Source organism: Lissotriton vulgaris, chromosome 3_1 (genome assembly GCF_964263255.1).
Source record: "Lissotriton vulgaris chromosome 3_1, aLisVul1.2, whole genome shotgun sequence".
In the NCBI taxonomy this organism is placed as follows: domain Eukaryota; kingdom Metazoa; phylum Chordata; class Amphibia; order Caudata; family Salamandridae; genus Lissotriton; species Lissotriton vulgaris.
Genome location: NC_141689.1, coordinates 1,026,604,463 through 1,026,632,286, shown reverse-complemented (window position 1 = coordinate 1,026,632,286; position 27,824 = coordinate 1,026,604,463). Strand labels below are relative to the sequence as shown.

At 46.5% G+C, this 27,824-nt stretch overlaps 1 protein-coding gene across 2 annotated transcripts in view; it reads left to right on the top strand.

Annotated features, from left to right (window-relative positions):
- The window catches only part of LOC147727331 (uncharacterized), a 1,245,320-nt gene that overhangs the window by 536,252 nt on the left and 681,244 nt on the right, over positions 1-27,824 (top strand). For both annotated transcript variants that reach the window (XM_086961416.1, XM_086961415.1), the window contains one exon: positions 19,789-19,947. In XM_086961416.1, the coding sequence (XP_086817542.1) occupies positions 19,910-19,947 (38 nt within the window). In that variant the 5' untranslated portion in view covers positions 19,789-19,909. The remainder of the gene's footprint in view (positions 1-19,788; positions 19,948-27,824) is intronic.

Genomic DNA, 27,824 nt, shown 5'->3' with positions numbered 1-27,824 from the left:
GCTTGCAAGCCGTGAAGAATGTCACTCCTCTCACTAACTCTTAAAAGCTACCATTAACAAGCTCTTCTGAAGCAACTCTCATTCACTCATTTTAAATGAGTCTCGGGAGTCTTTGATGCATAATGTGGCCAGTCATCCATTCCAAAGGATTGTGTATGTTCAATGCTTCAGGAATTCATCGAGCAGGAAGACACTCTACCCCAAAATTTACCATATACTGACAAATAGTCAACACTCACTACCAATTGGCTTTTTTTTCTTCTTCACACAGCACAACTGGAACCCACATCTAAAATCTGGAATATTTCCAGATCTCCACTCTGCTGGGAGTTGCAGAGGATTGTGAAAGTATTGATGTTTTACATGTGTCTAGCCTATTTCTATGTTGACATGCCTTAAGAATGTTATCTGGCTAAAAGTTCTTTCCAGTGGCATACATTACTGCTGCTGCTGTGTGTATTTAAATTCTTTCTGGTTGATTGTGTTCATATAATGGAGTTAATCAGTGTTGTTACACTCAGTGTGGGTGAGATGTCCCCTTGCCTTGTGGGGGCTAGTTTGGTTGCAGTCTTATTTTTGGTGTACTGTTGCTGTTCAGTGCATAGACTTCTTTGCAGTGGTGTTGCTACTGTGGTTGCATATTTATTTCTGTTGTGGAAATAGACTTCTGGTATCCAAGTGTTCTTTTAGTAGGTGTCACTATTTTTTATGGCATGTTTAATTTCAACATTTTACAGACGCTATGGGGGTCATTAGGATGACGGGCGGACTTAGTCCGCCCGCCATCCTATCGGATTACAGGACCGCCCGCCAAAAGGGCGGGGATCCCGTGGGGGGTATTAGGATGCACCCGCCACAGTGGCGGGAGCATCTTGTATATTTAACATTGTGGTGGGCGGTGCTCTCAGCACCGCCCGCCACAATGCTAAAAGTGCATGTAATGCATTTGCATACACAAAGGCGCAGGCACAGCGTGGTGCCTGCCGCATTGTGTATGCAGTGGAGTACCACAGGTACCCCCCATGTGCACCCCCACCTTGCCTTCTCCATGGGGGCTTGCAGGGGGCCCCCAAAGTGAAGACCGCCTGCCATGTCACGGAAAGGCATCTCCCAAAGCCCATACTGATATGGATGGCGGTGTCTGATAGACACCGCCACCATAATAAACCTTTTCTGCCCCGGTCGCAAGGCGACCGGGGCGTAAAAGTGGCGGATGGTGTTTACGTCCGCTGCGGTCTTCCCCACCATAGTAATATGGCGGAGGGGAAATAGGTGGCGGGCAGGCAAGGATGTTGGGCGGATCGCCACCGCCCGCATGGCGGTGGCGATCCGCCTTGCATCCTATGGGCCCCTATGTTTCTACATTGAATTTTATAAATCCCATACATGTGGGATTGCTCAATGGGAGGGAATTACCCATTTTCTTTTGTTTATCTACGTGCCCTTTCGTGAACGATGGCTTAGTGATTGTAAGTCACTCATAACTACATTACTTCAATACACCACACAGCCCCTTACATGAGGGATAAATGTATAGTTGGTTTCCGCCCGTTTCAACATTGTTTACTTCATTTCCCTTACATGAGGGAGGGTTATATGGGTGTATGTCACCCATTTTTACATTTCCTGCTTCTGTCCTCTCAGGAGGGATGGTTTTATGGGTGGACGTCACCCATATTTGCATATTGGTTTACGTGGCCTTTCTTGGGGGATGTTTTGCTGGGTTGCTAGTTACCCATTATTACACTGTTATGTATTTATCCTTTTCTCCTGCTGCTTTCTCCCTAGCTTCTCAGCCAGTGTGAATGTGCTGTGTGGAATGTTGGTGCGGTTATGTTGAATGGAATGTTTGGGTGCCTGTGAGGTGAAATGAGACAGTTGGAGTATGGGCTGAACAGCAGCCAGGCTGCTCCAGATGGGGCTGCTGTAAATGAACTTTCCAACCTGCAACTAAAACTTAATTAATCATCTTTAACTATACTTTGGCTAATGGAACTCATCATTACACATGTGTATGTGTATTTTATAATGCAAAACAGAGTCCGTATATAATAAAAGGACATGCATTTATGTAGTGGCTAATGGCTTGCAGCCACAGTTTTAAAAACAAATCTAAAGTATGTGAATAACAATGGTCATATTGCAGAAGTACGCAACAGTGCAAAAAGCATTTGATCTGCTTCATGCATATGAGTACTTTTGTCATTTCACTGATGCAGAGGCAGAGATTCTGCTGGGGATGCACTAATTGTGTACATCTAAGGTGTGGAGCAGTTCATGTATGCGGTCCCAGGGCCACCTGCAGGTGAGACAATCTAATTCTGCGCCTGCCTACGGAGAAGTCTGAGCCCCTCTTTTAAATTCATCCTTTCCATCCTCTAAAGTGACAGACAAGGCAATGTTCAGTATTTCACTGCAGCCCTGTCTCCAACGTAGGAGGGTTTGCATCTTTATTTGAGGAACCACATTTTTTCCCCAAAAGGGTACCATGTCTTGTTCTGCACTAGGCACACCTCGTATTGTGCCAAAGCATACACCTGGGATAAGGCACCTGATTTTTATCCCTCACTGTTAGAAATGGGATTTTTGGTCGGATAGGGCATGTGCCAAAGTCGGGCAGAAACCACCACTCTAGTCAGGATAAGGGAGTTACACTCCTAAAATAACCCCTGCTCACCCCCTTGGTAGCTCGGCACGAGCAGTCAGGCTTATTTTAGATAGTGTGTAAAGCATTTGCACATAACCAACAGTAATACAGTGTAAGCACTACAAAAGGACACCACACCAGTTTAGAAAAATATCCACTATGTTTATATATTTAAGGCAAGACCAAAAATTATAAAAATCCACAATATAGTACTTAAAAATCTTCAGTTAACAAAATATGCTTGAAAAATTAGTTCCTTGATATCGATAGCTCCGTCCGGGGCTAACACGGTGTCGTGAGCAAATAAATCCAAACAGTTCTGGCTGACCGTGGCATCGCGGGCCAGCTACGGTGTCGGGAAGACCTGCAAACAGTACCTTTTATAAATGCAGAGCTTTGGCGACCTCTCGTTGAGCTTCCAAAAGCACGGCGTCCCCAGTTGTCGGTTCCGAAGGTCGGGCCCTCGAAGTAACATGCATTGCAGATCGGTCTCCTCTCTGTTGAAGTCAGGAGCGCTGGCATCGGCAGGCGTCGGGTGCAGCAGTGCGAAGTGCAGCGGTATGGCATGTGGTGTCCTCAGGTCGCGGTGCGAGCAGAGGCTTGGTGGCTGCTTCAGATGGTGTAGTCGGTGAGACCAGAGTTTGGTGCCCACAGGTTGTGGTGCGAGCAGTAGCTCGGTGGCAGCATCAGCAGGCGTCGTTGGTGAGACCAGGGTCGCGGTGCTGCAACGGTGCCTTCAGGACACGGAGTCAGCAGCGTCGTTGTAGACGCCGTCAGGTTGCTTTTTCCTCTGTTGCAGCACAAAACAAACAGTCCCCAGTGCCGAGGGCAGAAGAGCTTGAAGTCTTTGCTGTTCCTGAGACTTCTTGAACAGGGGGCAAGTTCTACCTCAAACCCTAGGAGAAACTCACAAAAGTAGATTGCAGAAAGGTCAGTCCAGTCCTTTCACTGCCCAAGACAGAAGCAGCCACTGCAGGCCAACACAGCAAAGCACACAGCAAAGTGGTAGTTCCTCCTCACAGCATCTCCAGCATTTCTTCTAGGCAGTCTTCTTGATCCAAAAGAGTTCTAAAGTTCAAGTGTCTAGGCCCCAGTGATTTTATCCCACAGTCCTTTGATCTCTTAGGCAGAGAGTGTCTGAGCCCAGCCAGAACCAGTTCTGCCTTCTCTGGTGTGACTTCCTGGTAGGAGGTGGAGACGGCATGGTCAGAGGCAGACCAGGCCCTTTGAGGTGCAAGGAAATCTTCTTCCCCAAGTGCAGCCCAGGCCTATTCAGGCCTTTCCTGACCCACCTAGACTATCTGGAGCCACTCCTGCTCCCCAGCCTTCTGTTATCCAAAACCCAGACAGGTAATCCACATTCCAGCAGAGGAACACAGGATGACTGAGCAAGAAAATACCTACTTTCTAAAAGCAGTATTTTCAAACACAGAATGTAAAAATCACCTGCATCTTTAGATTCTGAGTTCAGGCATACTAAACTTTTTTTTCCTACCTAATTCCCCTGGCCAATTATGTTTATAAGATGTTATAAACAAACTCCCCATTCTGTCCTGTGGGGAACAGGTAACCTTGCAATGGCGAAAAACTAAATTGGCCGTAATTCGCTATCAGGCCATGCAATGGCACAATATTGGTCCAATGATAACGAGTGTGAAGTACATGGTTGCGTAAGTCTGATACTGATACAGGCGCGAATGCCTCGCTATGTTGCTCTCCACTTAAGCAAGTAAACATTGTAGTGGCTGAACCAAGTGCTGGCGTTACCTCAACGTTCTAGTTGTTGTGATCCCAGCACTCCCGTACCCATGGGGTTGAAGCACAAGTACATCATCACGTTAGCGTGAACATATCGGTCCCCCGGCTGGACACTTCCTTTAAAACCTCTGCAATGAAGGACGCGTTATCGTCGGAGTCCTTGGGAGGGAGCACGTAGGTGTCCAGTGGGCGGCAGGCTCGGAGGAAGTAAGTACCCTTTGCCCACGAAGATGCACCTATGCAGCCTAGTTGATGTCTCAGACCAAATGCCTAACTATTGCTAACACTTGGTAACTTTTTTAATCTATACAGAGTTTGACTACGAGTCCCGCACCCCACCAGGACTCATGTAGTGAGGTCAATCTAAACTTCACGTAAGCTTGAACAAGTTATTATTAGGGCTCGCCTGCTGATGCGCTCAAGCGCATAGCTGGCGAGCTATATTGTGGCTTAAACAGAGTTTAACCATCTCGGCGATTTATTGCAGTGCCCGAGAGCGCGTACACATCAAAGCCACCAGCCTCCTCAGGCCTCTCAAGCTTCCCCCAGCCGGCATTTCTCCTCCCCTAATTATTCACTGCACGGCCGGCCGGCCGGCCGGCACATCAAAGGCTGCTGCTCCCGGCCCCTATTCTTCCCTTCTTTCCTCTCCCCACCCCCCCTTCCCACCACAGCAATGCCGAGGGCTTGTTCATATTGCAGCCTAACCATCTCGCACGCTGCTCTTGAAACAATAACCATTGTTGGTCATGATATAATTAAACGCTCTAATTATTTTATCAGGGCCACACAGAATTTTATAAAGTCTTTTGCTGGCATTTTCGTTTTATGCTGATTGCTATTTCTTTTGCTGGCATTTTCGTTTTATGCTGATTGCTATTTTACACCTTTCACATGCTGGCAATTTGCTTCAAAGAAATACAATCATCCTGAATCCTGTTACTAGAGCTTTCTCCTCTTCTGCTATATATGGGTTTTAGTTGAATTTCATTGATCTCTTTTACTAATGATTTATAAAAAGTGCCACCCACCACAAAACTCCACCTACACAGCTCCACCGATGCACCCACCACACAGCTCCGCCGATGCCCCCACCACACAGTTCCAACGATGCACCCACCACACAGCTCCACCGATGCACCCACCACACAGCTCCACAGATGCACCCACCACACAGCTCCACAGATGCAGCCACCACCCAGCTCCACTGATGCACCCACCACACAGCTCCACTGATGCACCCACCACCCAGCTCCACCGATGCACCCACCACACAGCTCCACCGACACAGCTCCACCGATGCACCCACCACACAGCTCCACTGATGCAAACACCACACAGCTCCAACAACACAGCTCCACCGATGCACCCACCACACAGCTCCACTGATGCAACCACCACACAGCTCTACCGACACAGCTCCACTGATGAACCCACCACAGAGCTCCACAGATGACCCAACCACACAGGTCCACTGATGCACCCAAGATACAGCTCCACCGAGGCACCCACCACACAGCTCCACCGAGGCACCCACCACACATCTCCACCGATACACCCACCAAACAGCTCCACCTATGCACCCACCACACAGCTCCGCCGAGGCACCCACCACACAGCTCTGCCGAGGCACCCACCACACAGCTTCACCGATGCACCCACCACACAGCTCCACTGATGCACCAACTAAGCTCCACCGATGCACCCACCACACAGCTCCACCAATGCACCCACTAAGCTCCATCAATGCACCCACCACATAGCTCCACTAATGCACCCACCACACAGCTCCACTGATGCACGCACCACCCAGCTCCACCGATGCACCCACCACACAGCTCCACCTACACAGCTCCACCGATGCACCCACCACCCAGATCCACCGATGCATCCACCAAACAGCTCAACCGACACAGCTCCACCGATGCACCCACCACACAGCTCCACCGAGGCACCCACCACACAGCTCCACCGATGCACTCACCACACAGCTCCACTGATGCACCAACTAAGCTCCACCGATGCACCCACCACACAGCTCCACCAATGCACCTACTAAGCTCCACTGATGCACCCACCACACAGCTCCACCAATGCACCCACCACACAGTCCACTGATGCACCGACCACCCAGCTCCACTGATGCACCCACCACACAGCTCCACCGATGCTCCAACTAAGCTCCACCAATGCACCTACTAAGCTCCACCGATTCACCCACCACACAGCTTCACCGATGCACCCACCACAGAGCTCCACCGAGTCACCCACCACACAGCTCCACCGATGCACCCACCACACAGCTCCGCGGAGGCACCCACCACACAGCTCCACCGATGCACCCACCACACAGCTCCACCGATGCTCCACCAATGCACCCACCAAATAGCTCCACCAAAGCACCCACTAAGCTCCACCGATGCACACACCACTCAGCGCAACCACAGCGTCACTCAGCACCACCACAGCATCACTCAGCGCAACCACAGCATCACTCAGCGCAACCGCAGCATCACTCAGCGCAACCACTGCATCACTGGTTCAAATATGTTCTTTCAATGTTTCAAGCTGTTTTCAAGCTTTCAAGCTTTACTACAAATCACAAAAAGATGCTAATATTTCACTTCTGTTCTTTGATTTTCATCACAATAAAAAACACTGAACATAATCTTCACAAAAGTTATTTACAAACGTTTAAGCTATTGCCATTACAAATTAAATACATTATTTAAGTATTAATTATTTTAAAAAATAAAAGCCATTGTTATTTGTAATATCAATACATCTAAGTCACGTAAATACAAAACATGTTGCATTACAAATGCTATAGGTGTCACATTTGCGAAAATGATTATAACTATTGGCATTGTAAATGACAAAGCTATTAATTTAGCTATTTAAAAAAAAAAAAAAAAAAAAAAATTAATTTATAAGACCAATAGCTCAAACTTTCCTAATGCGAGCCCTATTGCATTTCCAGTGCTTGTTTTTGCAACTTGAGGCTGTGTATTTAAACCTGTATTTTCTTACTGATCATGCATCAAGCCTGCCTTCGCCACTAAACTCGGTGATTTAACCATCTATGAGTTTTGACAGCGGCAAAACTTTACTGTAAGGTTCTAAATTACGACATTGCCGGTATATACCTGCACAAAATGGCAGAACTATATGCCTGTTTCCCTTAATCCTAGGGTCTGGCGTCATTTAGCATAATGAACACATGAAATAAGGAATTAACAAATGAGTTGAGATAGGACAGACACATTACCTGTCACTATCCCTATTGTTTCATTTTAATTTGCTAGCAATTTCTACTGCTGTACTTTTGAAGAGCACAAGTGATGGCATGCACGTAAATAAACTCAACGTACAATTCCAAATGGGCGTATTTCTATGTTTTGTGTGCCCCTGTGAATTATGTTGTTCGTTTGATTCTTTTGTTCCAACAGATTCAAAGGCATTCAGAAATCCTGAAGGCTACATAGAGAACCGTAAGTTTACACGGTCCATTACTCCACAGGTTTAGGTGCGCCTTAGCGTGCACATACCGCTGTGGGGGTCTTTTTTGGTCCTGACGAATGCTTCCATGAATATACAGCAGAAACATGTTGACCATTTGTTCCTTTGCACACTAGGATGTAACTGGTCTAATAAAACCAGCCTTTAAACATCCAACACACTTGTTTTTAACAGTGCCCAGTTTTCCACCATTAAAATCGTTTTGGGATTAAACTGAGGTACTTTTTTTTTTACAAATCACTGTTAGAACTGGCTATTTCTGGTAGGCTAGGGCTGACGCCAAAGCCAGGCAGAAACCACCATTCTAGTCAGGGCAAGGAAGTCACACGCCAAGATAACCCCTGCTCACCCCCTTGGTAGCTTGGCACAAGCAGTAAGGCTAAACTCGGAGGCAATGTGTAAAGCATTTGCGTCAGCGCATAACAGCAACAACATACTAGGTACACCACAAAAGAGACTCCACACAAGGTTATTATAAAAATAACTTTTGTATTGTAAAAACACATCAGATAAAATCACACATATACATGGTGCCAATTGGCACGGGCAATATTCACAAGGGATTATTCACAAGACAGGGCCACAAGGGCCACTGTCACAATCAGCACTTTAGTAGTAATGAAATACTATCAGAACTTAGACTAAAAGAGTATAAAATCACTGTAGCACAAAGTAACAGTTATGAATCACATCCAGTAACTACTGGGAACAGGTAAGTACACACTACGCAACCCTAAACACCTTAGGAGCATGTCACGCAGGTAACCAGGACCTCACTAGGACCACCTGTACTAGAAAGAACAACCACCTAAGGATAACATCCACTTAGGGGTATAAATCAGAACACATTACCCATGATGCATGAATATACATTCAGAGGAGTGGTAAAGAAAGAAAACACATGATGTATAGACCTACACATTCAGCGGTGTTAAGGACAGAGCACATGATGCAATCAAAATACATTCAGGGGTGCAGCGCAAGAAGACACATGATGACTAAACATTCAGAGGTGCAGCGCATGAAAAGAAAGACACATAATGCATAAAACATCCAGAGGTGTCAAGAGTAATACCATAGCGCAAATATCACATGAGGCCTAAAAACCTTCAGAGGTGCAGGAATAACACATGATGCAAGAGATCACATTCAGAGGTGCAATAACCATACCATTGCGCAAACTCACATAAGCCACTACCTGTGGCAGTCCCTAGGCCAACGGCCTTGTTGGGGCTCAGACGCCCTGAGTCTCAGTGTCAGGGGTGCGCTGCCATGCAGCGCCAGTCTCAGTACAAAAAAAACCTAAACGTAGCAGGTGCCCACAAAGTGCTGGGCACCTGGAGAACAACAGAACTGCGCCAGGGCCCTCACTGGCCCTTAGGCGCCAACTGCGCCACGGCTGGAGCCACACAGGCTCTGGGCATAACACGCATGCCCCAGACGTTGGAGCCACAGAGGCTCTAAAGCAATAATGCCAACCGTTGGAGCCACACAGGCTCTTAAAACAATGATGCCCCCATAAGCCTCACTGGACTCTAGCCCTCACACTCGGGGGCAGGAGGGGACGAGCACCGACAATATGCCCCGAAGCCCCCCCTCTCGAATATGGCCCTCTCTGGAGCCAAACGGGCTCTACACACCGTTGGGGAGGCCCGCTGCCATCCGGGGCCGCCCTGAAGCAGTGCCTCTAAACCGGCACCAACACGAAGCAATGCGGGCCCTCAAGAGCCCCTTGCGGGCCCTGTGCTCACGGTGGGGCGACCCACTGCCATTCGGGGCCGCCCTTCCTTGGTGCCTCGACCGGCACCACGAGAACCCATCTGCTCCCTCACGGAGCAGCAGCATCACGGAGCCCCCCCAGCCCTCTTGACTCACCGGGCTGTTCTCGGCGGGGGCTCCTCTTCGCCTGGTCTCCCTCCCTGGGACCGGGTCTCGTCACCGGCAGCGGGCGGGGCTCTCCTTCGTTCGCGGTGGGGCAGGCACCGCCAATGTGCCTCGCGCCCCCGCCGCAAGTCTCCGCCTGCCGCTCCTCCTTCACTCGGGGCTTCCTCGGCACACGGGAGCCCCAGCAGCGGCCGCCATCTCTCGCGCCTTCTCCTTTCTTCCTCCCGCCTCACAGGCTGCGGGGCTGGACTTCCGTCCGGCCGCGCTGGGATTGGCCGGCCGGCCAGGTACTTCCGGGTCGCTGCGGGCAGCGCAGCGGCCCTTCTCCTTAGGTAGGCAGGCGGGCAGAGATCGCGAGGTGGACACTCGCTAGTTAAAGAGATAACTGGGCAAATCCAAGGCGGCACAATAAGCGGAGTGGGCTCCCGCGCCGATCCGCCGCCGGCCTCCCGCAGCAACACGCTCCCAAGCGCTATAGAGGCACATGAAGTGCTCCAGCGCTATAAGTGAAAATAGAGCGCTCCCAGCAGGATAAAGCTCTTCCATAAAGCAAAAAGCGCTCCCAAGCGCTTAGGAGGACAGATCCAGCGCTCCCAAGCGCTATGGCAAAGACAAAGCACTTCCACATGCTTAGGGGGGCAGAGAGTCCAGCAAAGTCCCCCCCTCAGCCCAGGCATGGCAGAGGGGTCCCCCCAGAAGTCTTCCAGGCACCTAGGGAAAGGTCCATCAGGTGCCCAGGGGCTGGGCAGAGCCAGGGATTCCCCTGAGCTCCAGCAGCAACAGCCCCTGGCAGATTCAAGTTGAAGACAAGAACAAGTTGGAAGGAGACACAGGCCCTTCTTATACACTAGGAATGCCTTTGAAGTACTTCGTGCAAGGGGCCCCGAGTACTGGAATGTTTCTGGCTTTCGTCTTCCTGACAGCTTCAGGGCCAGAGGTGACAGTGGGCCGTCAGGATGGAGAGCCAGCAGGGTGGGCGACAGGCACGGCCCGGCACCACCAGACGCTCTTTCCTCCCATCCCTGACAGAAGAGGGGCCTTTCATCCACGGCTGACTCAGACCCCCTCCTCTGGGGCCTTGCAGACCCTGCAGACCCTGTCCTACTCAAACCGGACAGTCCATCCACCAGCAGATCCAGGCACTCCTGGGTAGACTCACCAGCCAATCACACGCCAGAACCAACTTACACAAATATACCAACTTCCAAAAGTAGTACTTCCAGACTAGGCACAGTCATGCCGCATACATCATTTTGCAGCATTCATTCTCACGAGTTTATACATACCAAACTCGACCCTGCACTCCCCACACATCAGGAACTACCATCTGCATACATATTCCCCATTCATTCCAATGGAAGGGCAGGTCACTCACCACTCATTCACAGAGAGCTCAAGCACTTTACACTGTACCACAGTGAAAAAGTGCGCAGAGGCCTAGAATCACCAACACCAGGTTCCAGAAACAGGCTAGGAAAAAGCAAAAAGTCTAGGGATGAACCTGCCCAAAGGGCCGGGTCCAACAATCACCTTTTTGCACTACTCACAACTTGCACCCACATCACAATAACCTGCTCCACTTTAATTAGGCATTGAAGCACACCCGAGAGACACTCGGCCTCTTTGGTGGGAACCCAATGATGAAGCATGTCACCAACTAGGTCGGTGAGTGAGGGTTCTTTTTAAAACACAGTGAGTTGTCATGCTAGCACTTTTACCATGTTGGATACACTATTTTGTTTTTTATTTAATATGTTGATAAATGTCATATACATGACCAACCCTGTTACCTCATTGGGATCCTTTTTTATAGGAAATGTCCTTGTATTCCAGCATCCCGGGATATAAACTTATTTTCACTATAAATTAGATTTTACCGTTGAAATTCTTATATATTCAGCATATGTTTATTGACTCTAATTTTGCATGGTATGCCTCAAAAACATTGGTGCCTAGTTTTATACCTCTATTAAAGAAATGATGACTCATAATTTTGGAATGTTAAAATATAAGATACAAACTTTATTTTCTACCTGGTCTTTTTTGTATTTATCTTGGTGAGGTAAACTGTGTACCTTTAAAATGATTATTGTACCAAAAATCTTGTATACTATTTTAATGATACTTTTTAAAGTTCCTACTTCCTATTTTAAGCATGTTTATGGAAAAATAACCCTCCATATATTTCTCCTTCTATGCTTATATGAATGAAAGTTGAACGTGATGTCAGAGTTGCTGATTTTTAACTATACCACTCCTCTAAACCCACATGGAATGTTCCTGAAAGTTGATTTCTCTTTTAAGGAAGTTATCTATATGTCTAACTTCATGTTTATTTCCAAATACCCCATTTTTAAATATTCACATTTTTCGTTAAACAAGATTATTTTGATAAATTACCTCCGCACCTATGCTTTTAAACACCTCTGTTTGGTATAATAGTTTTCTCAGGACCCTAATCAACCTTTTTACCTCAATCTTTGGGAAGATAAAGGTATTTTATGTTTCTCCATTCATGGATGAATAGTATTGCTACTTTTGACTTTTTGCAGATAAAATGTTATCCACCTGATTTGTTTCTAGAGGAATATATTTCAATCTGTTCATCTCTCCAGCTTTCTTTTTTCTCTAAATATCTCATGACAGCTGACTCATGCTAGCCATCTTCCCAAGGTTGCTGTAATTTACAAGATCTTACTATCCCCCACTTTGCCTATACCTAAAACTGCCTTGGAACTTCTTTGAAAAGAAGACTTGGCCATTAGTTTATCCCTCAATTGTGGGATAAAATGTATGTTAATTTATTTAAAACTTGTAAGGCAGCACCTATTAGGCAGTAACTTCTTTCATATATAATAGAGCTTTTATGACTCCAATACAGGTTGTTAAATATGATGCTTTAATTCCATCTCTTTGTTGGTCTTGTTCTCACTATGATGGTACATTAGTTAAGATGTTATATGAATGCCAACATGTTCATCGTTTTCTGGATTCTAGTTTGAAGATTCTCAATTGTACTATGCCTCATACACTACTTAATATTTATGTTCTGTGTCATTGACGATGATTGTTTGCAACATAAGCCTATGGTACTGGATCTTTTTGTACTGCTTGCTTTTAATGTTATATTCTCATGTTGGAAGGAGTTTTCCAAACTCCCCTCATTTACATGATGGAACTTTGTATGTGATGAACATAGAATTCTGCTTTATCTAATATTATACATCAAAAGATTACATCTGACGTATTCATGCTACCTTTTACAATTTGTATCCCTTTGCATTCAATTCATACTTAATCTATATTTGTCTAGTTTCATATCTGTCTTCCCTTCTTACTTTTCATTACTCCAATCCAATCCAAAATTTCTTTATTTCGGTCCTTGAGACCATAAAAGATTCATGCAAAATACCTTTATACATCCACATTTGAAGAGTACAATACATGTTTAAAATACAATAATAAATAAGCTTTCATGATGTACCAGGGATAAAAATGGATTGGAGAATCAGTTAGATGATATTAAAAGGAATAGTTATAAAGTTTAAAAGGGATAATTCTGATTGGGAGAAACATTCAAATGTTCTACATTTAGGCGAGTAGTAGTTTTTTCCTTATCTGCCACATAGCCATAATGAATTTAGCCACTTGAAATACAATATGGGGCAAAGTGCTTGTTTTTAAAATTCTATATACAAACAGGTAAGACCTAGATCCCAGGTTCCTGCATAAGGGCACCAGCCAGTATTTTCTGGGTCTATTGTAAGCAGGGCAAAAGAAAAAGAGATGAATTTCCTCCTCATCATGCATGTTACATCCAGGACAGGATCTATCCCCACCCTTAAGCCATTTACAGGTGAAGGTTCTTATGGGCAAGGTGCCTAACCTCCATTGTATAAACAATTTTCTCGCTAGGATGGGGAATATAATGTCCATAAAATCTTCAAATTCATAGGAATTCTTACATTCCAAAAAGCGATCAGTCAGGGTGCCATTGGTAGTGGCGGATAGGAGAAGAGCTAAACTGGATTACTTATGGATTTGCACCAGATTTTTGCGGGAAATGGTTCGACATCCCTGCTCTGGGTCCTCCCATAGCTCCTGCAATTTCAACCGATACAATTCCTTTTTGACAAAGGCCAGCCATGGGATTCTATCGCGCTTATTCAAGCTCATTACATGGGTGAGATCACGCCTGTAATGAGCGAGCTCGCTGGTGGTTCATAGCCTGTGCCAGAATCTTAGTGGCTTTGACTCCAGTTCTATGGCGATGGAAGGTAATCCCACATCTAATCTTAGGGGGAGCAGAGGTGTGCCACGAGGGAGTGCCAAAAGGCGTCTTAAGAAGTTAATTTCCACATTAGCCAAATCACGCCCGCTCTATACCCCCAAAGCTCGCTGCCATAAGATGCAGCTGCTTTGGCTTGAGTTTTATAAAGCTCTAATGCCGGGCTTATAGGTTTAAAGGTGGAAGTGTTCACAGCCTTTAGAATGGCACCTGAGAGTTGGCACAACTTCAACCGAGATTTTAATATTTGGGGGTCCCAGGAAAGATTCTCGTGCAATGTGACCCTCAGGTATTGAAAAGTTGTAACCCTTTCCAGACTGGCTTCGCCCAGGGTGGGATTTGGTCTGGTCTTTGGGGATGGGTTAAAGATCATGAACTTGGTCTTTTTGGTATTGATATCTAGACCATGCTGTAAACAGAAGAGACCAAATCCATCTAGGATCCTTTGTATCCCCATCGGAGATTTGGAAAGCAGGAGGGTGTCGTCAGCAAACATAATAGCTGGCACCCTCCTGCCTGCCAAAAGGGGGGCGTCATTGTATCTAACGTAGTCCAGGTGGGATATGACATTGTTGACAAAGAGGCAAAACAGGGTTGGCGCCAAGACGCAACCCTGCCTCACCCCTCTGCGAACAGGAAACCTTGATGACAACGCTCCATCCCTCCCACACCTAACCTATGCGTAGTTGTTGTCATGTAGCCTAATTATGACATGCAGTATTTGTGTGGGAACACCTAGCTTTTCTAGAACCTCCCAAAGTTTCTTGCGTGGGACCATATCGAAGGCTGACCTCAGGTCCACGAACACCATGTACAGTCTCCCCCCCTCTATCCTCACCGTTTTCCAGTACAGGAGGACGAGGCGGAAGATCTGATCCATGGTGGACGTGTTTTTCCTGAAGCCAGCCTGGAGTGGGCTCAAGATATCATTAGCCTCCATCCAATCCATGAGATGGTCCAGGAGAAGACGGGAGAAGAGTTTTTGGGGAACATCTATGAGGCTGATCGGCCTGTAGTTGGCTGGGAGCAGGGGGGAACCCTTTTTGAAAATGGGCACTATCTCCGCCCCCTGCCAAGTACAGGGGATCTTCATGCCTCCCAAGATGGCATTGAAAAGAATTAAGAAATACGGGCCCCAGATCTCCGGGTGGTGTCTGAAAAGATCACCAGGCAATCTATCCAGTCCCGGGGCCTTCCCCATTGTTAATCTTTCCATTGCACCCACTACCTCCCCTAAGGTAAATTCCATACCAACTGCAGAGGTGGATAAATCGCCAGGGGCAATATCGTCATTTGTGAGTTGTTCGGTCTCTTGATATAGTTTACCAAAATGCTCTTCCCACGCAGAGGATGCGATGTTTGGCTCTACTGCGGCTTTGGGTTCTCCTGTGCCAAAATTAACCAGGGACCAAAATTTTTTAAGATCCCTGGATTCCAATGCTAGGGAAAGCTCCTGCCAGTGGTTCTAGTCCCACTCTGACCTTGCCAGTGCCAGGGTCGCCTTATACTCCCGCCTTAGTTCGACTACCGTACCCCTGTCTTTGCCTGCTTTAATTGAGGCAATGAGCTCTGTTTTAGCGTTTTTGCAAGAGGAATTGTACCAGGTTGAGGTTCTGGTCCTTTTGCGTCGTGAGGGTGCCACTGGGTAAAAAACTTCACCTAGTGCTCCCACCAAGTTGTCATGAATTTGGCCTTGTTGCTCGTTACAATCCGGTTGCCTGGGCAGATTAATTAAATCCTCCATTTCTTCAAGTTTGGGGAGTGCTACTTCATAAATTCTTCTTATATTATCTTCTGCGCTAATTATTTTCCCCCATTTAACCCTACGTCTATTGGAGGTAAGAACCAAATTCCCAGGGTCACCACATGGGTTGGAAGAAGGTGACTCGCCTACAGGAGCAGGGTGTTTCATTTCTAGTAACAGTGCGTTGTGGTCGCTATCTGTTCTAGGCAATATCCTAAAATCCTGGACCTTGGACCATAGGGAAATATCAACAAAAATATAGTCCAGTCTCGATTCATGATCCCTCCTATTAAAGGTACACAAAGAGGGGCTGTCGGACAGAGTTCGTCCGTTACAAGCTCTCATCGTATAGTTCAAAGTAAGGGACATGATTTGAACTGCAAGAGGGGACCAGGATTTTGGGTGAGGGGATTGGCAAGGTGGAACACCCCAATAATCATCTTCAGTGGTGATAGCGCCCTCCTTTAAACCTTCCAGAGGTTCGAAGTGACAATTAAAGTCACCGCCCATCACTATTTTACAGTCACTTGGGAGTTGGCCCAGGAAGGACGAAAGGTCTTCAAGGGTAGGTGATTCCGAGGCCACACTAACAGGGCAGGAATATACATTAACAATTGCTAGGTTTACAGCATTTGGCCATCTGAGAAGCGCACACTGGATGTCCTGGGAGAACGTGGGTACACTCTCCACAGAACACCCAACGTGAGTAGCCACCCGAATCGCCAAACCCCCCCCGAGGGTCTCCCCCTGCCACTTCAGCTAGCCGGGATTTCAAGGACTGCATAGCCTGTTCTACTCAGGGGATCCCTTGCCCAGGTCTCCTGAAAGAGACAGATATCACTCCCTTCCACTAGGAGATCCCAATCCTCTGTGTGAATTTTGTTTGCAATGCCCGCCACGTTCCAGGACAAGAACTTCAAAACCTCAGTAGAGGTTTTTGGTGCCTGCCCTCCGGATGATCCCAATGGATTTTCCGCTACATCGAAAGTGGGCTGCAAAGTAGAAGTGATGTTAAGGACACACGGCACTGGAGGTGTTGGGGTACTGTCGGATTGACTTTGGGGTAAAGTGACTGCAACCCCGCCAATGGTGGGGGACTTTAGTATACTCCCTTGGAAAGATTCCAAGTCTCTGTTATTATGAGTCTCCAACACGGTAGTTACCTCCCCCTGTCCCAGAGATTCACTCTCAATGTTTCCGTTGGATTGCAAGGGGACACCCCTACAGAGTCAATCCACTTCATCAAGGCAAGTGTATCTGTTGGGATGTGTGTAATTAACTTGGGCGGGGAAGATATTATGCCTAGGCCTATATCTTGTCCCATCCACAGCAAAGCCCACCCGTGTCCAGCCTTCGTCCCTCCTCACAGTGTGGGTTGGGGCATTAGGATAAAAGTATGAGAGAGGAACCAGCTCAATAATAGTGTTACCTGTATTACCGAGCCAATTGCAAATATGTGTGACTACCTGGGGGTTCCTAAAGCTGACAATAATACAGTCCCCCACTCTTTTCTTGGCGGTGTACCCAACCCATGGGACCCTTCTGACCATAAGAACCTCTCCCTTTAAGTGCGGTGGTAGGGGTCTATGAATATTTAGCCAGCTGATTACCTTGTTGCGTAAGGATTCATAAGGTTCCATTACGCCGCTTGCGAGCTCAGGTGCCCCGATCAAGATTCCAGTGTAACCCACCGCCTCTGGAGGTAAATGAACTGCCTTATGCCTGGATTTAGGGCCATCCGGCCTTTAAGAGCCGTTTTCCATCCCATTGGAAGGTCTCTCCTGTCTGGGTAAAGTGGCCGAAGTTAATTGCTTCGACCTCCTGGGAGCGGGTATCGGTGGCACTGACCTGGGAGGTGGTACAGGTGCTATCTGGCGCTCCGGTATAGCGCAATTGTTGATGTTCTCCCCAGGGGAAACTGTCGATGTGGTTGCAACTACGGCCAGTGTGGTCGGGGAAGAATGGGATGCTCCGGCGGTGGGCCCCTGTATTACCCGTGTACTGTCTCCCCTCCCCGACTGAACCTCAGTACCCGCACTTGATTTTTCAAGGGCTAATAGTCTAGATTCAATTGAGTCTAGTTTGAGGGCGAGGGGATTTAAAAAGCTCTTGAGGATATCAGTAAACGAGGTAATAAGAAGTTCTATGTTGTTAGTGGAAACCCCGCCGACAATAAATGGCTCAGGGGGCACAGGTACAGAGGGAATGAATGAAGTTGCCAGCACTTCCAGGTCATCATTACCAGAAGCTAATAGCACAGAAGTACTTAAACTATCTTCCCTCACGGGCAATATGGGATCAGTTTTGGCCCTTTTAGCATTTTTGGATTTTCTTGATCTTTTCCTTTTTAGTTTCGGTACCGGATCCACTCTACACCCCGCATGCTCCATTGAATTGGGATCCCCACCCTGAGCCCCGGACTGTGCCAGCTCCACAGCAGGGGAGAGCTCCACATCACTGATAACCTGTGATGTGTCCCTATCCCTCTGCGTGAATGATGGTGTCCTAAGCTGTTGCAGTACGGACTCTATAGTTTGGTCAATACTGTCCATTAAGGACAAGTGGGTGGCATCAAGCATTACTGGAGTACTAGTGTTGGCTGCTAAACTAGAAGAAGAACACAGACCATTATTTTCTACACCCTCCTCTATTGATGTTACAGGTAACAAGGGGCCATTGCTGACCGTCGTATTGAATTTAGAGAGGAATTTGTCCATAGTACCTGAGACCGCAGTCGCAGCCTTACTTCTTGTTTCCCTACTGGCCATGGTGTATCGTCCAGCTGTTATGGCAGTTGACAGGTCAACGAGAGGGAACCGGAAGAACGACCTTAGGGGGGTGGCCCGGTCCGGTCTCTTCTGACCTCTAACGGCCTCAAACGGCCCGCCCTTTGCCCGGGCTTAGCCCGGCGCCAGCCCGCGCGCGTCCAGCATGGCGCGTAACCCTCTGTGTACTTATACCCAATGGTTCAGCTGGATTCCTGGGAGAAGGAGGCGGGGTCAGGGGTGAAGAGTCACACAGGTGCGGCCGATAACGGAGCCGCTGGCGTTCCTGGGACTCGCAGTCCCGCTCTTCCTTCCGCCCTCGAGTCAGGTCACTCGGGCTCCCAGGGACACGAGGCAAACAGCAAACAGAGTCCTTCCACGCAGCTTCGAGCAGCTCCCGCGAAGCGGGGGCCGCGAGGCATGGGTTTGAGCACCTGGAAGGAGGCAGGCTCAGGGGGGAAGAGTCACACAGGTGCGGCCGATAACGGAGCAGCTGGCGTTCCTGGGACTCGCAGTCCCGCTCTTCCTTCCGCCCTCCAGTCAGGTCACTCGGGCTCCCAGGGACACGAGGCAAACAGCAAACAGAGTCCTTCCACAGAGTCCTTCCACGCAGCTTCGAGCGGCACCCGCGAAGCGAGGCACCCGCGAAGCGAGGCGTGGGTTTGAGCACCTGGAAGGAGGCGTGGTCAGGGGGGAAGAGTCACACAGGTGCGGCCGATAACGGAGCCGCTGGCGTTCCTGGGACTCGCAGTCCCGCTCTTCCTTCCGCCCTCCAGTCAGGTCACTCGGGCTCCCAGGGACACAAGGCAAACAGAGTCCTTCCACGGAGTCCTTCCACGCAGCTTCGAGCGGCACTCTCTTTCATCTTCTTTTTCTTCTTTCTCTTTTTATTTCCTTTCTTCTATCTTTTTTATATAAACATCATTCTCAAAATGTACTTCTGTCCCTTGTTTTGCAATGTTTTAATATTTATTAAAGTATACAAATGTACTTACATTTATAATATTGTTAACTGCGATGACCAAAAATTATTACATTAAAAAAAAGACTTGGTTGACATGTTTGTGACGGAAGTAATGTCTACCCGGTAATGTTTTCAGAAGGCCTACTGTTTAGGTTTCTTTGACTGCTACAACCAGGTTATTCACAAAAATGACAAATTCTACTCTTTTCTGCTTTTCAGATTCTGGAACCATCACTGCCATATCAGGCAGTGAAAAGAAGAAATAGTAGGCGTAAAGCTAAGCAAGCTGAGTGATAACCACACATTGCGGCTGCCTTAATTCCAGCATTTTCTCCGAAAAATGGGACTCATCATCTGTAAAATAAAGAGCAAGTTTGTGTAAGTACTCAAAATAATGAAGGGGAAAGTAAAAAATCTAGCAGAAACATATACATTAACTTGAGGTCTGATTTAGATTGCAGTTGCTCCATCAGGGCAACAGAGTATTTTACTCCTTCACTCTCATTGAGTAACAGCACTCTTAATTTAGAGATGTACACTGCCCCACTGGATATCTCTTACATTGGCAGGAACCACCATTACGGCAAGTCCTGTCAGTGCATTTAAAGTGTGCCATATGGCCCTGTGAACATGATGGAGCCTTAGAGCACAATTTCAAATTCAATTTCTTTTTTTATGTTAAAAAAGAAAATCCCAAAGCTGGATTTTCTTTTTGAAATAAAAAAAAAGTAATGACCCCCCATTCGCCACAGGAATTTTTTGCCATGCTGTGCTAGTCATAGAAAGGTTTTTACTTTCGCTTACTGCCACTTTTTGGATGGCGGTAATCAGAAGTAAAACCTTGCCCACTCTAAATATGGCACATAGAAAAATCTCTGACTCCCCTTGCTCAGTTGGGCCATCAAAGGCCAGTAGTCTCCACCACTGACAAACTGAGACAGACAGAGCTTCAGTACATTGCGACGGAGTCCCCTTTCGGCCTCACTCTAAATCAGGCCATTGATATGCATCCACTATACGTTTGTTGTGATGTGCAATCCTTGAGCGTTAAGACGCTGTAATAGCGAAAGGGATAGTGGCATGCGATGACTTAGGTATAAAATATCATGGCAAATAGCACAGATAAATTTCCGCCAGGCAAAATGGTCACATTACACTTGAGTGTATAGGTAAGACTTCATATACGGAAAATAGCACAAAATATAGACAACCCTACTTTATTTGTTTTACCATCTTGGCTGCCTATATGAATTAAATACAAAGGTCTCTGGTTAAAGTACTCCAGAGAAACTGAGGGTTTTGAGTAGTCAAAGCCGTTTGTATGGTCTCAGTTTAAGTTCCCCCAAAAACCAAGTCAGATCAAAGACTCCGTAGATGCATGCTAGTATCTCACTTCTCTAGCATGGGCCTAGCTCAAGACATAATCTGAGGCAAGTATGAGCAACTAAAATAGGCAACACAGTTACAAGACTGCAAGTTCGAAGCCAAGTAAAAAAGCATAAACGGTAACAAAAATATTAAATACATATGAAAATGGAATAGTAGAGAAATAGTTAATTTAAGAATTTCAGTGAATGGCATACTTTGAGCAACTTTTAAAACAGGATTCTATGTAAGTTACTATCCACCAAACTGGAAAAAAGTTAAAACAAAAAAGTGACTTCGTGGATAATTTTTAGCATAGCGGACAGACCGCCACATGTGGCTTGTCATTACAGGCCCCGGTTATGTTTTGGCTGTGAAGAAGAGCACGCCATATTTAAAATTCCCTACTATGACAGTGGGGATCATTTAATCAACACTGACACAACTGGTGTGAAGGAAGTATTTGAGGCAGGAATGCAACGCTGAGTGGGCCACCATCTCTGGAAGTCCGAATTACATTTTTTGCTTTGTTCTGAAGAACCAAAACCCCCAAAATCGGAATTTATTTGTGCAGAAAACGGGTCTTGACCTTCAAGGAGTTTCTCCCTCTGTCTTGGGCTCATTCATGTTTTCTCTAACATTGTCCACCATTCCTCACAGGGAACATCTGCTGTAGGAGGCCTACTCTAAATAAGATAGACCTTTTGAAACAGGAAATCCAGTGACTCCAGTGAATGGTCCGACACCTATGATTGACTGTTGTCGGAGTCAGTTGAGACTCTACGGTTAGTCGGTTAGTCCGTCAGCAGTTCTCAAACCTCTAGGTGGTACACGGAGCAATGGGTTTCATAGGGTGTGTACAGCAAAATCTAAATAGCCTCCTAAGTCTCTGTAGAGGATTGTTCCAGTAGTACCTTCCCGAGAGTGTATTGATTGGAGAGTGCATGCAATTGGATAGGGATGAGCCCCAAAGAACAAAGTTATCTTCAGACTAGCAGCCCGTCCCGACCTTGTCCGGGAGCAATCAGGTTTCAGGGCCCCCGCCCACCCCGGCCCCCGCCCACCCCTACATTGTCCGTGGGTCCCCTGGAGTAGCAGCCCGTCCCGACCTTGGCTTCAGGGCCCCTGCCCGCCCCGACATTGTCCGTGGGTCCCCCGGAGCCTTACCTCATCCGCCGCACCTCTGCGCGCTCCTGAGTTCACCGGTCCGCCGCTCCTCCCAGCCTGTCCGCCGCTCCTCACAGCTCCTCCCCACCTGTCCGCCGCTCCTCCCCGTGCTCATGTCCGCCGCTCCTCCTCGCGCTCCTGGACGCCACTCATCCCCGCGCTCCTGATGTCAGCACACACGTCACGGCCGGCGCTACTTCCATGGGACTACTTTTTTTTTTCTCGTAAATTGTTTAAATAACTTATATTTTTTTAATTTATATAGCCTATGTCCATCTGCACACCCTGACAATTACAACGATGTATCAGGTGTGTGGATTGGCGCTGTGGTTCCCGAGTTTACCTGCCTCAAAGGTTCAAAGTTCTTCCTTTATAATAGTAGTATAGATGTAGTCTCTTTGCTGTATTAAAAAAGTATTTCATAAGAATGAAGAGTCCCACGTCTTCATATTACAATGGGTCTATGCCCTTAAATAGGCTGGCTGTTTTATTACTGAGAAGAAAAAGACCATGATGTAAGAGCTATAGGTGCCTCTTGAAGGCAGATGCTTGATGTGAGATCAGGGGGGTCAGATTATTACTTCAAGGGCTGGTGTGCTTCATTTTGCAGTGATGGCGAGGAGGATGAATCGCCCCCATATTTGTTGGTGGTTTTGAGGAAGGGATTTCTGCACGAGGAACAATGTTTTCACTGAAGAGATAAAAAAACGTATGGATTTGCACAAGGTATCATATCCCCATTGTGCTGAGGTCTGTGCTATGGGAAGCTTCACACAAAGGCTATAGAATCTGGCTGGCAATGCCACATGGATATCCCAGGAACATGTATGGATCCTGCACCTGGCACGGATTTTCATACTTGTAGTTGGGAATATTAGTGAATTTAATAAAGTTGTAAATCTACCCTCACATACAGGTGTAAATCTACGCGCACACATGTACTTCTTTCTTAATCTGAAAGAATTCTGAATCGGGCCCAATATTTTCCTACTCCATAGAAAATCAAGATCAGCAATTAACAAGAGCGCCTTAAAACAGGATTTGGAATAAGAAAATGATTTTTCCTTTGGTTAGAGTGTTATTTGTAAATATTTCAATTAAGCACATTCCCTAAAAGTCTGTCTCTTTTTCTAGGTGTGTGTGCTCCCTTTCTCTTTCTTCCAGCCTAATGAAGTTAAGCAAGGTGTCACAACCAGTCTGATTAATTCTATATTGTCAACTAAAATACACATATAGGGCACTGCTCCAGATCGATGTGAGGTAAAGTTGTTGTATATTTATTTCAATGGCTACCGAATTAAGCTGATCTAAAACTTTCCTCCACACTGGGCCATAATTGATTCCAGATTCAATGAACAATCAAACCACAAGTCTACTCCATAAGTTAAGTGGGCACAAGGTTGGCCAGCTAAGCTGCCCTGCAGGTCTTAAAAGACTGGGTGGCACAACTGTGGTTAAACTCCTACCACAGTTCCTACTGAACACGTCTTAGACTCAAACAGAATCTCCCAGTGGAGTTCATGCTGGAATTGCAGTCACAAATAACTATGCATGGAAACAGTCTCCATTTGTTTTGAACAGAGGGACAATGTCATGTTGTGGTGCAGAGACTGCTTGTACTGAAGTGTTGTGCCTTATCAATCAAAGATGGGGAGAAGGAAAATCCGTGATCCCACCAAGTTCCTTGGCTTAAGATACTATTAATCAAAAGGGGGGAGGGGGGATCACTTGTCCTGTATAACCTGGGTACAGTTCTAACTAGAAAGACCCTTGTTTTAAAAGACCCTCATACACGTGTAATCATGGTGGTATTGGCGGTGTATCTTGATTCTCCGCCTTCGTTTACACGTCTGTGCAGAATCACGGGGTCAGTCGGTATGCACCCTCCACCCGGAGGAGAACACCCTAGGTTAAAACAGTAGTGATCAGTGATTACTGGTGAGGTGACTGTGCTCTTCTTAAAAGCAATCCAATCTTGCCGGGAATGAGATAACTTTATTAACCGGGATTGAATTGACAATGGAGGATATGGTTGAATACGCGGGAGAGGAACTATTAGGATTCATACATATTCAATCCTCCTGTGTGCAAAAATGGTCGACATGTTTCGGCCTTTATCGCCCAGAGGGTCGGTACGGCTTTCTTCAGGACCAGGTGAAATTGGTGAAGGGAGTGGCTTAGGCCTACTCACTATTGACGGTCAAAATTGGACCTATGGGTGAAAAAAGAGATTGTGTTGCTAGGGTGTGGGTCATGATCATTAGTACTAAAAATTAGTTTGGTATACTTTGACAAATTAAAAACTGCGCTGTCAGACTCCTAGACTCAGGGGGACGAAAACCACCTACTCAGGACTGGCAAAACTAGTCATGTAAGGGAACCTAGATTCATACTACGTTGGAAGGGAAGCATTGGTTTTTGAATTCATGCTCCTCCCCTTCGGTACCTTTGAACATTTAGTCAATCCGTGGGATGTGTAGGAATCCCTGTAAAGGAACTGTAACATCCCCTTCAGAATCATGGGATATGTGGGGAGTTATTGTTGTTAAGGGAACGCTGTATGTTATGCTACAACAAAAGCACACGCCTTTAAACATTGGTAATTCTGTGGGATACGCAAAGATCCCTATACGGAAACTGTGACATCCCTTCAGAGGTTTTATATATGAGGGAAGTTATTTTGACTGAGAGAACACTATTATTATCCTACCCCAAGACGAGGCGATAGAAAATGCACATAGCCCTTTTGAAACACATACCTTCCATTAGTTATAATCAACTTCTCACGGGTACCCAGAGGCTTGAACAAGGGGCTCCTACAAAAATAATACAAGGTTAAGCTCTTAAGGCCCTTGGGGGTACCAATCTATTCAGTTGCGCGAGCCTTCGTTCTCAAAAGCGTCTTACCTTGTGGCTCCGCTCGTAATCCTGCAGCTTGTGCTGTCTCTGCCCCTCGCGGTCCCGGATGCGGCTGTAGCCCGAGATGCCGGGTTAAATGGTCGCATTCCGCGTTGGGGTAGAAAAAAGACTATTCCGAATTGTTTAGTCAATTGCTATAAAACATCTATACGATGTTTGTTCTTAAAAAATATAATGTTCCTTCGGAATACGGTTTACATGTATAATTTATATACAGTAATGAATGGTAATTGTAGCTAATGGCAAAACCGACTACTCGAGGAAAAAAGACTTCCGTGTTGAAGTCTATTTAAAACATTTATTCTGATACCTCGATCGCCTTCTTATTCTGTTAATAGAATAGATGGAGATATTGTTTTTAGTGTGGAAGGTATGGTGAAAAAAGGGGGGGAGGGGGGGGGGGGGGATGGGGGTTGGGGGGGTACCCGTGAGAAGTTGATTATAACTAATGGAAGGTATGTGTTTCAAAAGGGCTATGTGCATTTTCTATCGCCTCGTCTTGGGGTAGGATAATAATAGTGTTCTCTCAGTCAAAATAACTTCCCTCATATATAAAACCTCTGAAGGGATGTCACAGTTTCCGTATAGGGATCTTTGCGTATCCCACAGAATTACCAATGTTTAAAGGCGTGTGCTTTTGTTGTAGCATAACATACAGCGTTCCCTTAACAACAATAACTCCCCACATATCCCATGATTCTGAAGGGGATGTTACAGTTCCTTTACAGGGATTCCTACACATCCCACGGATTGACTAAATGTTCAAAGGTACCGAAGGGGAGGAGCATGAATTCAAAAACCAATGCTTCCCTTCCAACGTAGTATGAATCTAGGTTCCCTTACATGACTAGTTTTGCCAGTCCTGAGTAGGTGGTTTTCGTCCCCCTGAGTCTAGGAGTCTGACAGCGCAGTTTTTAATTTGTCAAAGTATACCAAACTAATTTTTAGTACTAATGATCATGACCCACACCCTAGCAACACAATCTCTTTTTTCACCCATAGGTCCAATTTTGACCGTCAATAGTGAGTAGGCCTAAGCCACTCCCTTCACCAATTTCACCTGGTCCTGAAGAAAGCCGTACCGACCCTCTGGGCGATAAAGGCCGAAACATGTCGACCATTTTTGCACACAGGAGGATTGAATATGTATGAATCCTAATAGTTCCTCTCCCGCGTATTCAACCATATCCTCCATTGTCAATTCAATCCCGGTTAATAAAGTTATCTCATTCCCGGCAAGATTGGATTGCTTTTAAGAAGAGCACAGTCACCTCACCAGTAATCACTGATCACTACTGTTTTAACCTAGGGTGTTCTCCTCCGGGTGGAGGGTGCATACCGACTGACCCCGTGATTCTGCACAGACGTGTAAACGAAGGCGGAGAATCAAGATACACCGCCAATACCACCATGATTACACGTGTATGAGGGTCTTTTAAAACAAGGGTCTTTCTAGTTAGAACTGTACCCAGGTTATACAGGACAAGTGATCCCCCCTCCCCCCTTTTGATTAATAGTATCTTAAGCCAAGGAACTTGGTGGGATCACGGATTTTCCTTCTCCCCATCTTTGATTGATACGTGTCAGCTGCGAACAGCAGTGGGAGCTACACATACACACTACTCTTGTAGGTGTCAACAATAACTTTGGACTCTAAAGTAGCAGGACCAAGAGTACCATGGCGTCTAACTTTGGCCTAAGCTATTCCATAGAGGAAATAGACGAGATACTCGCCAGACCCCAACTCCTGGCGGACGCTAATCTGACTCAGACCCTGGTGAACAAGGATGAATGGGACGAACTAACAGAGCTAAAGAAAGAACAGATAAGAACCGCTGTTCACGGTATCATCATGACTGAATATCTTCGCGTCAATGCTGCACCCAGAGGTCTTTGGGTGACAAATAGCCCACGAATCTTCCTTAAAGACTTAGCCTTTAGGAAAGATTGGTCATCAATCTCGTGGAAATGTACCAGAGATTATCTGGTACTGATAATCAAAACGGCGACAAGATTAACAGATGAATTACAGATCAAGATACAAGTAATCGAGACTAAACTAAACACCATGGTAGACATAAGCATCTACAAACGAAAGCTGGATGAAATAAATAAAGAAATGAGCGATAATCAGGAATACCTTACGCAACAAAAACTCCAGAAACTTTCGAAAGAACTTAAGAGGTTCTCCATTGAGCGAATACATCCATATAGTAGCAAGGATTTTAAAAGCAACGACAACGCTTCCAATCACAGCACCAACAGCGGCTCTTCAGTGGATGGGTCCGATAGTGGTGGGGATGACCAGTATAACAACAGGAGAAGAGGCAATTTCAACAGACGAGGCAATCGCAGAGGTAACAACATGTGGTCACACTACCAAATGGGCCCCCCAATGCCCTTCCAACCATATAATCCACACTTTCAGAACTGGATGCCTCCTTTCTTCCAAGGCCCCCCAATAAACCATCAACAACAACAACAGTTGGGACCAAACTTCAACCAACGTCCTTTTTTAGGGGGAGGCCGTGCCCCACAGAGACAAAGAGGCAGAGGTGTGACCTGGTCCGACCAACCACGTCAAGTACAGACCAGGAGTGTCACCAAAGCCAAAGCAGGGCCGAGCACAGCGACCTGATTGTAAACTTAACAGAAAAAATACTCACTCAAGATCAAGTGACAGTACTCAATAAAGGCCTCGGGTTCGTACCCACACCGAACCTAGATATTTTCAAAACCAAATGTGAGGTATCCGAATTCTGTCGGAAGCTGAAACTGAAAGCCTTTTTTGGAGACCAAGGAAC